Consider the following 15,233-nt stretch of genomic DNA (forward strand, 5'->3'; position numbering starts at 1 on the left):
AATAACAACAACAACAACAACATCTCATGTTATTGTGTACCGTTGGGTTAGAATCAATGCAGAGCTGACCTTCCAGTTTGTTTTAAGAGGGAAATTAGTTGTGCAGGAGGAGATTGTTCAGCTTTCTTCCATGGAGCAGTCGGCAGATTTGAACTGCATACCTTTGGGATTGCAGCACAGCTTCTTACCACTAGTCCACCTGAGCTTCCTCATAAGATGCTGAAAAATGAGGGCTTGTACAGCTGCTGCTTCAATTTCTCTGAAACTTAGTAGACATGGATTCTACTGTCAGCCAATTGATAGTTGGTTTGCCTGTTCACATTAACATTTGTTGACTTGGCCTAAATGTTAAATACCTGATGTCAATCCAGTTCTCACACTTGATTTAATGGTTAAACTCTTAAACTCTCTTATTTATATGAGTAACCTCATGACAGGTCATCATTGGCTGACTTTTGGAATGGACACCTCATATTGTGTGGGGAGTGTGCTCTGTGTAGTAAAATATTCAGCAGTATCTTTGGCTTTTATCCCTTAGACAGCAGTTACGTGAACTTTGATAAATGTTGATAGTTGTAGAGGACCTTTAAGCCTTTTGTTCATAGGGGCACTATGAGTTGTGCTTGAGTCCAAGGCAATCAACAACAATGTTAACCAAATGTACTTCTTGATACTGTCCAACGTCCCCTGGAGGGCCAAAACTGTCCTTAAGTTGCTCTTACAAGCTGAGTTCAGTACTTAGTACATATTAAGTGCTTAATAAATGTTAATTGCACAGGCAAGCTCTGGTGGCCTAGTGGCAAGAAGCACTGCAATCTCAGAGGTGCATGGTTTGACTCCACCAGATGCTCTGCTGGAGAAGGAGGAACAATCTCCTCCTGTACCAGTAAGATCTGATTTGATGGTACACACAAAAAATAATGAAATAAAATTTTAAAAAAGTAAATGTTAATTGAATTAACAATATTATTATTTAATTGAACCTAAGGGTCAAGAGAGACTGTTGATTTTGGAAATTATGGTCAAGTTTCTCTCTTGGACTGGTCATGACAGCACTTCAAATGCCGAGGACACAATGGAGAAGAGGACACATTCAAATTTGTCCATGTGTTCCTTAAATAATGGTTTTAAAGCTTAATATATGCTCCAGATGTGACTCACCACCGGGTCAATGGACAGTGTCATGATAGATGGAGAAGAGATTGAGATCGTTAACAATTTCTGCTTGCTTGGTTCCAAATTCAACACTCTCGGCATCAGCAGTCAGGAAATCAAAAGATGAATTGCACTGGGAAAGTCTGCTGCCAAGGACCTCTCCAGAGTGCGGAAGAGCAACGATATCAGACTGGAGACAAAGGTTTGCCTGATCCAGGCCATGGTCTTTGCAATTACTTGCTGTGCATCAGAGAACTGGATAATGTCTAAGGATGATAGAAGAAGAATAGATGTCTTTGAGTTGTGATGCTGGAGAAGAGTGTTGTACATAGTATAGACTGACAAGAGAACTAACAGGCCTTTCCAAAAGAGGGTGAAACCAGGCTACTCCTTGGAGGCAAGGATTTTGAAGCTGCATGTCACATACTTTGGACATGTTGCCAGAAAGGACCAGTCTTATTATGCTTGGAAGGGAGGAGGGACAGTACAAGAGCTGAAGGGCCTGAATGAGATGGATTGACACAGTGATTGATTGGGGTAATTGGGGTAAGTGTGTTGGAGACGGTGAGATTGGCTCAAGATAGGACAGGGTTCAGGGAAGTTGTGAATAGGGTCGCTGTGAGTTGCAAGTGTCTCAATGGCAAATGACAGCAGAAAAAACAACAAAATAGTAGAATTTTTCCTGTGTACCATTTATTTTCATAGCATTTACTCTTTTCTGGGGTCATTTTACACTCCTGACTCATCTAAAACTGGAAATCCACTAAAATGTTGTGGTGATTTTGTAAGATTCCTACTTGTTGCTGCTTTCTCTTTATTCTAATCTATAATTTTAAATTGTGCTTTTGGATTACCAGATTCTACGGTTTTTTTCTTATTTTTTTTCCTTTTTTTAATCAGGCCTCATACTTGGTTTGTCAATGTATTTTTAATATCTTGGGTTTTCTTTTTTAAAGAAACTATATTAACTCTTTAACCAGTTTGAACTTTTATTACTTTGTCACTTGTTTGACAAAGTTTGGATTAAGATGTGGCAAAGGAAAACGATTCATAACATTATTAAATATAGAGAGAGCTCTGAATGAGGGTCTTATAACCTTCTCTTAGAATGCTTATTTGATAGCTGGAAAATTCTTTTCCTCTGCATCCAAATGCAAAAGTTCTTGGAACTATCTCTAAAAATCTGTCGGCAATGGAGCCAGGATATAACATCAGAAGGTCACAAAAATAATAGGGTTTTGTTTTTTATTGTTTGAGCAGCTTCAATCAAGCATTTTTACTCACTCTATTTAGACATAAAAAGCTTAACTCAAGTTGGAACAATAGAATGCTGTGGTTATTTGTGCAACAAGAAAGAATGAGTTTAAACTGGTGTGGAATTTAAATTGATGTGGAATGTGTTTTTCTAATGGTGTATTTTAATCTGATTTTCTATATTTTATAGAAAAAAATCTATGCAGCACTATAGGAGATTCACAGAACACAGTACAGTATACAGTATTTTAAAAATAGCAAAGGTCATCTGATCAAGATAAAGATATAAGATTATATGATCTTTGTATAGTAAGTACAGAAACAGCTGAAGACCCTAAATTCAGGAAGAAATGACCAAACGTACATTAACAATATAATGAGTGAAGTTTTGTTTTAAAAGAACTTTGTTTTAGAAGTTTTTTAGTATGTTTTGTGGCAGGTCACCTAATCTCTTACACACACTATTTCATAGAAACTCTTCTGACCTAGGCAGGGACAGACTATAGAATATTTCAATTATTCAGATGTGGTTTCACATAGAAGCTGGCGCGGAAAAGAAAACACATTCTCAAGTATGAAAATACAGTTTTGAGTTTGTTGTTGTTACTGTGTACCATGGAATTGGAACTGACCTACAGCTCACCTTCTCGGGGGTGCTGTTGGTGGTGGTGGTGGTGGTGGTGGTGATGGTGGTGGTGGTTTCAGAGACAGTTAATTGCATGGGAGGAGGTCACCCATTCTTTTTCTATGGAGCAGTGGGTGGCATCGAACTGAGTTTAAGCACCAGAATTTAAAAAACCATCCCATAAATAGATTTGATGCCTTGAACACAAACTGCCAGACAAGTTATAGGATACCATCATGTTGAAAGGAAAAATGCCATTAAAAATTCAAAAGAAGGCAGAAAGGATTAGAATTAATAAATAGGTGGGCTTGGTGAAGGGAAAGGCAGTACACGGAAAGGCTGTGAAAGAAAATATTTAGTTTAAAAGAATATTAAAATAGGGGGAGCTCTGGTGGCCTAGTGGCAAGAAGCTGCACTGCAATCCCAGAGGCTCTGCCGAGGAAGGAGGGACAATCTCCTCCTGTAACAGTCAGATCTGATTTGACAGTACACACACACACACACACACAAAAGAATAAAATAAAAATTAAAAAATAAAAAAAATTAAAATTCAGTTTAACAGAAAATATCCATGAATGATTGCATGAGAAGTCAATATGATTTATAAACTGTTACCACATAAAAACATACAAAATAAAAAAAGGGAGTGAAAAGAGAGAAAAGACCAAAGTGGACATTTAAAAAAAGCCCTGAAATTTTATCTTCAACTTAAAAATACTAAAGTGAAAAGAAAAATAATAATGAACAGAAAATTTCAAAGGGCAGCTCTGGAAAACAAAGTCAAGTATATAACAAAATATGCAAAAATCAAGAGGGCAACATAAGCTTAGTGTTTTTCAAATGGAAACAACTGAAGAACAAATTCAAGCCTTGACTTGCAATGCCCAAGGATTGTATGAGCAAAATATTAAACAGTGCAAAGCATCAAAAGAATACGGAAGGAGTCACTATGTTAAAATGAACTGGCCAAAGCAGAACTTTTCAGAAAGTAGTATATGATCAAGAACCCACGGAAGGAAGAAATAATGAAGGAAGAAATCCAAGCTGTACTGAAGACCTTTTTGGCAATGTCTGAGGTATTCAATACTCTTTGCTAACAATAAAATTCATAGGCCTGTCTTCTTCAGATGTGTTGTTGTGTACCATCAAGTTGGAAATGACTCATAGCTGACCCTCCAACGGGTTTTCACATGCAGTTAATCACGTGGGGGGAGATTGTTCCTCCTTCTTCCATGGATGAAGAATTCATTCATCCGAATCCATGGTGGATTCGAACTATGTGCCTTTAGGATTGCAGCACAGCTTCTTACCACCGAGTGACCAGAGCTCCCTCTTGTGTGTATAAGATAAGCCATTTTCTCCATTATTACTTCTGTTTACATTTTAATCAATTTTAATTAAAACCTTTGTTTGCTAAAACTACTCATTTTTTTTTAAGTAGCACAAGATCAAAAAGAGAAAACCCCCACTTTTTGATGATAGTGGAAGGAGAGATTATGTGCCAAGAGGTAAGGGTGGGATGGTGTTCTTACAGAACAGTATAGGAAAAAAGAGACTGAGGACAATGTTTTAAAACAACCTTTATTGTGAAAGTACACAAAAGCCTGGTAAGTAACCAAGTGCTCGGTGTATTAAACACAAGGACCTGGCAATCCATGGAATGAGGCATGGTCCCCACCTACAAGGCTTTTTTATGGCCTTCCAAAACAGTGTAAGGTAAATGGAGGGATGTAATATATGGATTTCTCTGTGATTTGTGAATTGAGAGATAGGAGAACACTCTGCAAGCACTTATGTAAGATAAATTAGATACTTATGATAAATGTAAGTATCAGCTATCTCTCCAACAGAGTGAACCTGTTCAAGCGTGATAAATTTTGGTCTTGTTGGGAGTTGCTTCTTTGACTAAATAATTTATGTTGGTACCCAAAAGGCATCCTATTTAAAAAGTTACTAATCTACATTCCATGTATAGCTCCAAATAATTTAACTAATTTTCTTCTTTTTGGCCAATGTCAACAAATATTTATGTGCTTGAGTGTTGTACAAATGTCTACCAGGGATTTACTACCAACCATTGTTTTTCTTTGCGCATAAACTTTAACAAAGCCCAGCTGTATCTTAAACCTTCATACTACCAACTTTTAAAACATGCCAATGACCTTCACATTATTGTTTGAATATCACAAAGTTGGTGCAAACCATGATTTAAAAAATACAACCCCCTAGAAAGCTCATTGATAACTCTTCCTAAATCCAGAAAATAACTTACTGCAGATGTGACCTTAACACGTTCATGTGTGAGCAAAAAAGTAACAGAAGGAAAGGAGATATTGTTAGTGATTCAATGTATTATTTTCATTTGGGAGTTTTGGGATATGAATGAGTTTCTGCAGAAAGTTTTAAGAGAAAAGGCCACTTGTCTTCAGACCATGGATTGATTAGGATTCTGGATTTTTTCATACTCGTCAGCATAGTGTTGATATTGATCAGAGAGGAGGGGTTGGTTTGCTCCATCCAGCCTGGTTCTGGCACGAATCAGACAAGAAGCACCAACAAAAACCAGTGCAACCAGGACTAAGGCAGCGACTACTCCGATGGTGACAATTTCGGAAATACTGAAGTCCCGAGCTATTTGGGAAAAAAATGAGGAAAAGGGAATAAGAACATAATTGTCATGCCACTCAAGTTTAGGAAGCACAAATTTAAGCACATCTGCAGAAATCTTCACCTTTTTAAAAAAATCAAAACACACTGGCACCTCATGAAAGCACGTCCTAGTTTCTTTTAACAAATAGACCCTATGAGATCTATATGATTATTTCCACTTACAAAGTGAGGAAGGTCACTTGACCACAAGATCTTGGTCAGTAGGCGACAGAGTCCGTTTTCGAGGCCACGTCAGCCAGAATCTAAAACCTTTGTTCTCCTACTATGCTCCAAGCTTTCTTTGTTGAGACTCAATTTAAAAGAGACTTAAAAGGACTGAAGAAAGTTTTGAACGGTCCTCGGCTTAGCTCAGGATATCTTTATTTAAATAAGTGGTGACATTAGGTAGTAATAAACGCTGTTATGTTCCATAGCCCTGAACTCAAAATTCATTCTCTGACCTTACTAGAAATGTGATCCTAGACAATTAATCTATCTAAACTCTGCATAGGATTGCTATGAGTCGCAAGCGACTTGACCGCATACAACAACAACAACAAACTCTGCTTACCTTATTTGCAAAATGACAATCATGGTATTTACCCTACAGAGTAACAAATGTAATGAATAGGATGTTATGCGATATAATGCAGTATCAGTTTGGAGGTGGAGTGGGCTCGTAACAGATCCTTTTTTTCTTTAATAGATCTTACGTCCTTTTTTTTTTTTTTAATTTTTCCAATGAAAGTTTGCAAGTCTGTATGGGAAATACAAGCCTTAGCAATACCGGCATTTGGAGCCCTGGCGGCATAGCCCATGAACAGAAAGTTATGTTTCTAACTCAAAGGCTGAATTTTTCCGGGGGTTTGAATCCTCCAGTGGTTCTGAGGGAGAAGTGTGTTCACTCTCCTCCTGTGGGACTTACAGCCTCAGGAAGTTGGTCGATAGTCAGCTCTGAGTTTGTCCAACTTGATGGAAATGAGTTTGGGTTTTTGAATATTGGCATTAAGGTCAGTGGCCCCCATGTTGACTCTGACTTAATGTTGCCCACCCCCCACCCCCGCCCCGTATGTGTCACAGCACAATTACGGTGTTTAGGGTGTTCAGTGGATTACTTATTTTTGTCCCTCAAGGACCCAAGCTATTGTGATTACTTGAGAGGTAATATGTTTACTTTCAGAAATTACCATAATATTTTATGGAAATACATTTTAAATACTCACTAGGCCATTGGACTTCATATGCATATCCCAGGTTTTCAGGGGCAGTAACGAACATCTCTGGGCTGGTAACTGGAGGCCAGAATGGCACCATATTGTATTGTCTGTTGTGTCCAATAGGGGCATTTTCCAATGGGAAGGAGGATATATCTAAAATAGGCCAAAGAAAATGTGTTACTAGGCAAAACAAACTTAATATTAATGTAATGCCACCATTATCTTCTAAAAACGTCCAAGAACAGTCAAGGGTAACAAAAAAAATTAATCTTTCCTATTTTACAGTGATTAAAGAGACACACAAAAATGTCATGAGAAGAGAAGAGGGAATTGCATGAAATAGAGTTCAAATGCTTTGAGTCCGTCATGAACGTATTACCCAGTAGAAAAGGGGAGTTTAAAAGCAAAGATGTTTTACTATTTTATCTTCTGGGATGATTATCAATTGTGTTATTTTCAAGTTACTGGCACTAATTTGAATAAAATTCATTAAACTTCTTTTTCAAAGCTAAAGAAAGGAAGAGTTTGCAGTTTGTTATCACCTCATCTGTAATTTAAATCAAGGAGACAGGGCATCCAAGGAGGTTTGTCCTTGACTCCGGATAGTTTTGTTTAATTTTTTTTCCATTTCCCTGTTACCTTTTTTTTCCTTTTTCATATTCTTAAGCTTTATTAAGTTGCTTATACAAACTTAAAGTCATAAGCATGACTTCAGGATCTGCACTTTTTATGTCAAGTGCTTTAACTAAGCAATTTAGGGCTTCTTGTACTTTGCCACACTCTTTTAGTTCTTTTCCACGCATTACAAGAGTCTCATATTCAGCCACAGTCTCCATCGCCTTATCCTGAGGAAAATCAACCAACTGTTTACCAGACAAAGGTTCAGGATCACCACCAGGTTTACATGTAGTTAACCAGCTGGGCTTATTTTCGGAATTTAACTTTTCTTTGTAAGGATCCTCTTCTATGTAGTCTGAGGTTTTTCTGCTGTTTTCATCTACTCCTTCCAGATAACCATCAATACCATTTGCTTCACTACTGTCAAGTATTTCCTCCATATCCTTCACATGTTCTAAAAGCACATTAATAAGAGACTTCCTAGAAGCCAGAGATCGTCTAGAGTTCATAGTCTTGTTTTTACTATTATCTGTTTTAGGTGAAAAGCAGCTTTGAGGTGTCCCTGTTACCTTTTTGAGAGAACTAAATAAATAGTAACTTTATTTCCTTGGATTCACCATACCAGTAGAAATTGCTTAAAATTTGGATGCCTTGGAATCCCATTGGCTATCTTTATGCTCACTCTTCTTTCTATTTTGCTGGAAGTTACAGGGATTTGTATTATTACTCAGTTTCTATCACCTGAGAAAAAGAGAGTGATATGATCCTTGCTGCACATTTAATTAATATATGTTTACATAATTAAATATCAGAAAGGATGCCACAACTTGGAGTTACAAGTGGACTTGGAGAAAGTAGTAATGAGAACAAGTCAGAAGGCTAGTCAAGCACTAAGCTTTGTTTGGGAGAGGTTCAATGCGTGGACAGTGCAAGGCAGACAAAGGTGTTTTAGTTGTGAGTGAAGCTTGGGAGAGCTGTTCTGGTTGTCAGCAAATCACACACAGGAAAGTGCCCATCCCTTTTTCTCAGAGCAGCTGGTGGATTCAAACTATATGTCTTTGAGATTGCAGAGCAGCTTCTTACCACCTGGCCACCAGAGCTCCCTGGAGAAAGCAGCTGAACAAATAATACTTATAATAATAAAACTTACAATAATAAAACATGTCCTTGCTTCTTTGGAGAAAATGCACTGAAGTTTGTATAATTTTATTAACAATTAACGGGACAAAAAAGGGCGTTGAATGAAATAAGTTCATGGGTGCAAAATTTTGTGAATTGAAATAATGTTCTATTATTTAGGTGTTGTATATTGCACTGTCTTCTTGACCATGGACTGCCAAGAAAACAAACAGATTCATCGTAGAGAGGATTAAACCAGGCTGCTCCTTGGAGGCAAGGATTCTGGGGCTTCGTCTGACATACTTTGGACCTGTTGCAAGGAGAGACAGGTCTTTAGAGAGGGACATCATGCTGGGTAGAGTGGAGGGACGGCGCAGGAGGGAAGACCCTCTATGAGGTGGATTGATTCAGTGACTGGGGATAATTGGGATGGGTGTGTCAGAGGCAATGAGATTGGCACAGGATAGAGCACGGTTTAGGGCTGTTGTACATAGAGTCGCTATGAGTCGCAAACACATAACAACATAACAACAACAACAACATATTGCACTATTGTATGTACAATGAGAGGCTTCTATAGGCAGCATTACAATTTGAATGACTGTAATTTACTCTAGTTAAATGTGGTCCTTGGTCCATTTGCATATTAACAATTCTATACCTCTTTAAGGGTCTCCCCTCTATAAAACCGTTTGCTGCATTTGGAAAAATCATTTCATACGCCACCCAAAATGACTTTTCAGGCCTAGGTCGCTTTAGAAAGTCTTTGAATATGTTGTGTTCCTTGCTTCCTCACATAGTGATTCTCTGATTTTCTCAGGAGCCATGGACTATTTAAGAAGGCAGTTGGTTATTTGAGTTTCATTTCCATACAACTTGTATGTGTTTATACTGACTTTTCCTATAATTTTGTGGCTACTTTTTTTGTTAGAAGATAGGCTCTAGATTAGTTATTTTTGGCTCTTTCTCCTGGCCCCATATCTCTTGTGGCTCTAATCCTTGGAAGGAGGAAAAGGAGACTCTTGCTGTAAAGATTTATTTCCTCAGAAACCTAGAGTTTCAAACAACTCAATGACACTGAATTTTGTTGTGTTCATTTTACTATTATTATTTTTTTTTTTTTTAGTTTTCCTGTCACTAGGGATAAGGATCTCTGGTAACCTAGTGGTAAGAAGCTGTGCTACAATCCTAAAGGCGGACAGTTTGAATCCATCAGCAGCTCCATGGGAGAAAATACAATTTACTGCCTCTGAAAACCCATTAGGGGGTCAGCTGTGGGTTGGTTCTGACTTGACAGCCCACAACAGCAACTAGGAGGTCATTGAGAAACGTTATGCTCATTACTTAGAGGGCAAGCGAAAGGACAGAGCAAAACTAAGAAACAAAAGTAGTTTTCTCATTCACCATGAATCTTTGTAAGTAATTTTTTAAAAAACTTCTTTAAATTGTTATTAATGTGACACATATAAGGAGCTTTGGTTGTGTAGTGTGTTATGTGACCTATTAACCAAAAGGTCCGTGGTTCGAATCTCTCAGCTTCTAGGAGAAAGATGGACAGTCTTCTTCAGTGAAGGTTTATTGCTTTGAATACTCTATGAGTTGGAATTGACTCAACAGCTTTGCTTTGGTCTTGTTCACTTAACTGTTTACAGCGAAAATATGACAAGTAAAGGATTATGTGTTTTCATAGTTTAAAGGGAATTCCTCTTAAGAGGTGTCCAGATTGTTCCCTCTTAAGGAAAAAAAATATCTCCCTTACTTCTTGACATCCAGGACCTGGTGTAAAGCTGACTGACAAGTTTGTACACAGCTGCCTAGGGCTCAGAAGTGCATGATGACCAGAACCTCATTTTGTTTGTTCCTAATTTTTTTGTGGTGTGATATGAAGATCAAGTTTAACACTTCAAGTTTAGTAACATTTTCATTTGTATGAGAGCATAAAACACTGTGGAATATGAGTAGATGACTTCTACTCTTTGTGGATATCAAAGATAAACCCTGTAAAAATTTCCTGTTAATTTTCAAAAGCAGCAAGAATGTTTGTCAAAGAAACCTTAAGGGAACAGAGTAATCATCTTTTACAGTAAAAATGAGAAGGGTTTATCTGCTTATTCTGAGGATGATGATAAATGCTACCTTAAAATAACTATTCCGAGACATTCCTTGCTTGTATTTTCAAAGCATTTTGAAGAGTTGAAATGGCCAGAAAAGAGGCTATTTAGTCCTTATTTTGAAGTGAGTTTTATGTGGTGAGTGCATTGTCTTCAGCTAGCACTCTGCCATGAACAATATACCCTTTTGCTGAGCCAGCAAGAAACTTCTCAAAGTGACTCACCAGCATTGTATCTCCTCAGCCATTCATCAAAGACAGCATCAGTGAAAGTATGCAGGAGGATGAAAATAGGGTCATTTGGAGATAAATGGGTTTGTCCCCCTGTCCCATTTAGAAATAGATGAGCCAGGTTATGAAGGCTTCGAACGGCAGGGTCGTACTTTCCGGTGGGAGCGCTGTAACCTGTGTGTGGAGGCAAGGACAACAGTAAGGATGCTCATAACATTTTACTTCCAAAGCCAACAGTAGGGAGGATATTTGGAAACATCCACCTTATGCCCCCCAAAACCCAAAAACCAAACCAAAACAAAACCCACCAAACTTGTCAGGCCACAGCTTGTCTTAAAGTATCTCTTCTCTGTACCTATTGTTGGGGACATTTGCTTGCTGTACAAGCTAGGCTATTTTTAAGATGATGGCATGACATTCTAAATGTAGCTTCTAGGTTAAAAATAATGACCCACAAAGGGAAGCCATCAAAATATGTAGAACACTGTTTTGACAAGGAAGACATTGATCTACGTGGGGGAAGGAAAAAAAGATAGTGGAAACCTCCAGCTTCTGCTTCAAACTGCTGACACAATTGGGAGAATGTTCCCGTTGTCCTGGACCTTAACTTGCCAGGTGTTAACTTCTGTCTCTTTCCTTACTCCTCTGGAGTCGCTGTCAGCATGTTTATTTGGGGATCTTTACCTTATGCTGGGGGGAAGTTACAATTTCTCAGAGCATTCCCACCATCTCTGGATTCTCTTTAACCATCTGGAAACCTTAATGCCCAAGCAGTTACACAACTTTTATGTAACCATCAGAACAGTGTTATCTATGCCAATCACTTTGCCCAGCTTCAATGGTTTTTAGGTGAGCATTCCAAAAAACTGACCGACCACTAAATGATGCACGTTAAATATGTGAGTCTAAAAAAGTACCATGGCATTCCTTTCAACAGCATAGCACATGTGGACTATCTGGGGAAAGTCTCACCTTTTCTGATGCCAGCTTCCTCAACATTAAAACACTTTGTATCCGGTAAAGGAAAGTACATGTAATCTTTTTAGAGACATTTGTCAAGGTTACAAGGAAGTATGAACCTAGATAAATCATATACTCTGAGCAGTCTTCAGTAGCTGTTTGGAAAAATCATTGAATAAGCTCTCAAAGTCTAGAACATAGAATTATGTACTACTCTTGGTGTGACCAATTAGCTAGCCAAAAGTTTGGTTTAACTAATGTTTATGAAAAATACTTCCTAAGGTCTCTTCTATGTTCATTATAAAGGATTTTATGATCTGATACTTCTCTGCACAGAAGTTATCTTTGAGGAAAGAATTGTGACCACATCAACGGGGGGCAACTCCAGTGCCAGAAATTCACAGGATCAGCCCCTCAGTCGAAAGCTCTGCAGAGTGACCTGGCTTGCAATGTTTGTTTACTTTGCAGTAAAGTCAAAGCATCAATTTTGTTACTTGCCTTCCACTGTGTTTCGGAAGCTGTTTGTAGAATTGGAGTAAAATGGTGGTGTGTCGAATAAACCAACTTCCAAGCACTGAGCCACGTCCTGTGGTTCCGGGAGACGCTGCACCATTGGTCTAGCCACGTTTCCAGCAGGATTTCTCCTAATTGGCCCACCCTCAGTGCCTGAGAAAGATATGTATGAGAACATTTGTGTAATCATTGTCTTCTTATTGCTTTATAAAGCTATGTATGCAGAGCAGAAACACTGCTAGAGCTTTTCTTGCTAAAGAAATGAAAAATGCAAATTTAGTGACATTATAGTGGAAAAAAAATCTGATGCCAAATTCTACATTTGTGTGTGGAGTAGATATGTGATACATGAAATAATCCAAAGGGGGGTAAAAAAAGGATCTCACTGCCAGATATCATTCCCAGTGGCTGTGAATTTAACTTATGCTCCTTTCACGAGAATGTATTAAGAAGAACATTCAGAGGAAAATTGAATTTTGCCAAAATAACCTCATCAATGTAGATTCTACCAGGAAGTACTCAGCTTCAAAATGCATCTAAATATTGAGATATTGTTTCACAATTGTTTTAAAGTGTTTTGAGAAATGTGCTTATCCAGTAAACCCAGAAGTTTAACAGCAAATAACTCAAGCATTAACTTCTACAGTGCAAACTTTGAGGAAAGGAAGAGCCATCTACAATAATTTTTCATGTGAGGCAAACATATAAGAACATGTAAATGACTTTACTCCCAAAATCTACTTGTCTCGAGCCTTCAGAGAAGTATGGGAACAATTAAAAAAATATCTTTGGGAGGTAGTTACTTAATAATTACTGCATGAGAGTATTAAATTATTTCTAAATAGGAAAACAAATATGAAAAGAAAGAACTGTGAAACTACTGATGATATTGATATCTTAAGAAGGAGAGAGATGGAGATGAGACAGAGAGAGGGGGCAAAGAAATACACACACACACACACACAAGAACAGAGAATGATTTTCTTCTAGTTGGAAAACTACAGAGAGGTTTGCATGAAGAGATTTGCAAAACTGTTGAGGAGATTTTTTTCCTCCACAAGAATAAAGATAAAAAGAGGAAAGAATTGCTACAAGGATAAAATAAGGGAGAATATTAAAAGCATTTCACACTTTCTCAACATAATAGAAGGTCAATGAAATGGTAGTTTCTTCTTTCCTTTGCCTAAAGAATACTGCTGATTATTTCTTTATTGAACAGAGGAAAGAGATAATTTAGAGACTTAACCAAAAAGTGTAATTTTTAATTTGCTACAAAGTGTACAAATTGCATGATATGTTACATTAATTGACAAGAAAAATGGTGATGGGAAGAAAAAACCAACCTCAAACTTTTCCCATTTCTTCTTTCTTTCTACAATTTAATTTAATTTATCCTTTTAAATCATTCTATCCTTTTGTATCCAATATCAAAATACTTGGAAAACTCTTAAGACAAGGTGTAATATCCTGGTCTAAAACAAATTTAAATTACCGTACATAAAAATATCTTGGTCTTCAGTTTCATTTTGCCACCACAAGGTTAGACCACTCATGCCTCATGCCAACCAGATAAAGATCCAACCTTATATTTATACTTCTACAGATAAAAAATTCATATATTATTACTTTCCTTAATAAGCTCTGGTGATACGTTGTGTAACAGATCGAGCAGCACGTGCTCTTGTGTTCCTTGACGTTCTGAGAACTTGAAGGCTAATCTAGCTGGTAGACCAGCCAGCTATTCCTGTGTGGTATTTAACTGAAATATTGGCAGGTCAAATCCTCTAGCCAATCTGTGGGAGAAAGATGGGTAGTCCCCTCTGGTAAAATTCTCAACCTTAGGAACCCAATGGAGGCTCACTTCTGAGTCAAAATCTGTTTGATGGCACAGGATTTTGTTTTGCTTAATGTCCTTACTCCTATACTCAGACAAGTAGCTTTCTAACATGAGATGTTTACTGGATATGTTCTCCTGCATTTAGAATATTCTCTTTTTAAAGTGAAATAATAGGTTAACAATTGATGCTTATCATATATACACAGAATAAATGAATCTTATGAACATAACAAGCAATGATGCCAGTTTACAGATGAAAGCACACCTGGCCCAAGCTGTGGTATTTTTAGTTGGTTCCTATGCGTCAGAAAGGTGGATAGTGAGTAATGATGACAGAAGAAGAACGAGAGGCCTTTTGAGTTGTGGTGTCAGGGAAGAGTACTGACTACCTTGTGGATGGCCAAAAGAACCAATAAGACTATCTTGGAGGAAGTGCAAACAAGGTGAGTCCTAAAGGGAAGAGTGGTGAAATTCTGCTCACACACTTTAAATTGTTCTCAGCCCTTGGAAAAAAGACATCATACTAGGAAAGATGGAATTTCAGAGAAAGAAAGGAATGCCTCCAATGAGACAAATCAATGCAGTGACTCAAGCCTCACAGATCTTGTAGGAGGTGTAGAGTAGGGTAGAATTCAGATCTGTTGTCCATAGGGTTGCTATGCAACTAACACAATAACAACATAAAGATAATGATTAAATTACTATCTACACTTCAACTTTCTATATGGAAGACTAAAAGTTCAAAAGAGTCAAGACAAGCTCAAAGAAGAAAACAACACCAAGTGCCCATCAACAAATGAATGGATAGAAAAGCTCTGGTATATTCACACAATGGAATACTATGCTGCATTTAAAAACAAGGAACTCATGAAATATTATGCAAAATGGGTGACCCTGGAGGACATTATGCTGAGTGAAATATCTCAGTCACAAAAAGACAAATAC

At 37.7% G+C, this 15,233-nt stretch overlaps 1 protein-coding gene across 1 annotated transcript in view; it reads right to left on the reverse strand.

The window, feature by feature from the left end:
- Positions 1–5,459: 5,459 nt before the first annotated feature.
- Positions 5,460–15,233, reverse strand: part of TYRP1 (tyrosinase-related protein 1) — a 17,623-nt gene continuing 7,849 nt past the window's right edge. Inside the window, exons 4-7 of the mRNA XM_006881299.1 lie at positions 12,437–12,604; positions 10,973–11,152; positions 6,907–7,053; positions 5,460–5,665 (exon numbers count right to left, since the gene is read on the reverse strand). Coding sequence (XP_006881361.1) covers positions 5,460–5,665; positions 6,907–7,053; positions 10,973–11,152; positions 12,437–12,604 — 701 coding nt within the window. The remainder of the gene's footprint in view (positions 5,666–6,906; positions 7,054–10,972; positions 11,153–12,436; positions 12,605–15,233) is intronic.

The sequence above is a fragment of the Elephantulus edwardii genome, unplaced genomic scaffold (assembly GCF_000299155.1).
Source record: "Elephantulus edwardii isolate Elephantulus edwardi_28Jun2011 unplaced genomic scaffold, EleEdw1.0 scaffold00014, whole genome shotgun sequence".
Taxonomy (NCBI): Eukaryota; Metazoa; Chordata; class Mammalia; order Macroscelidea; family Macroscelididae; genus Elephantulus; species Elephantulus edwardii.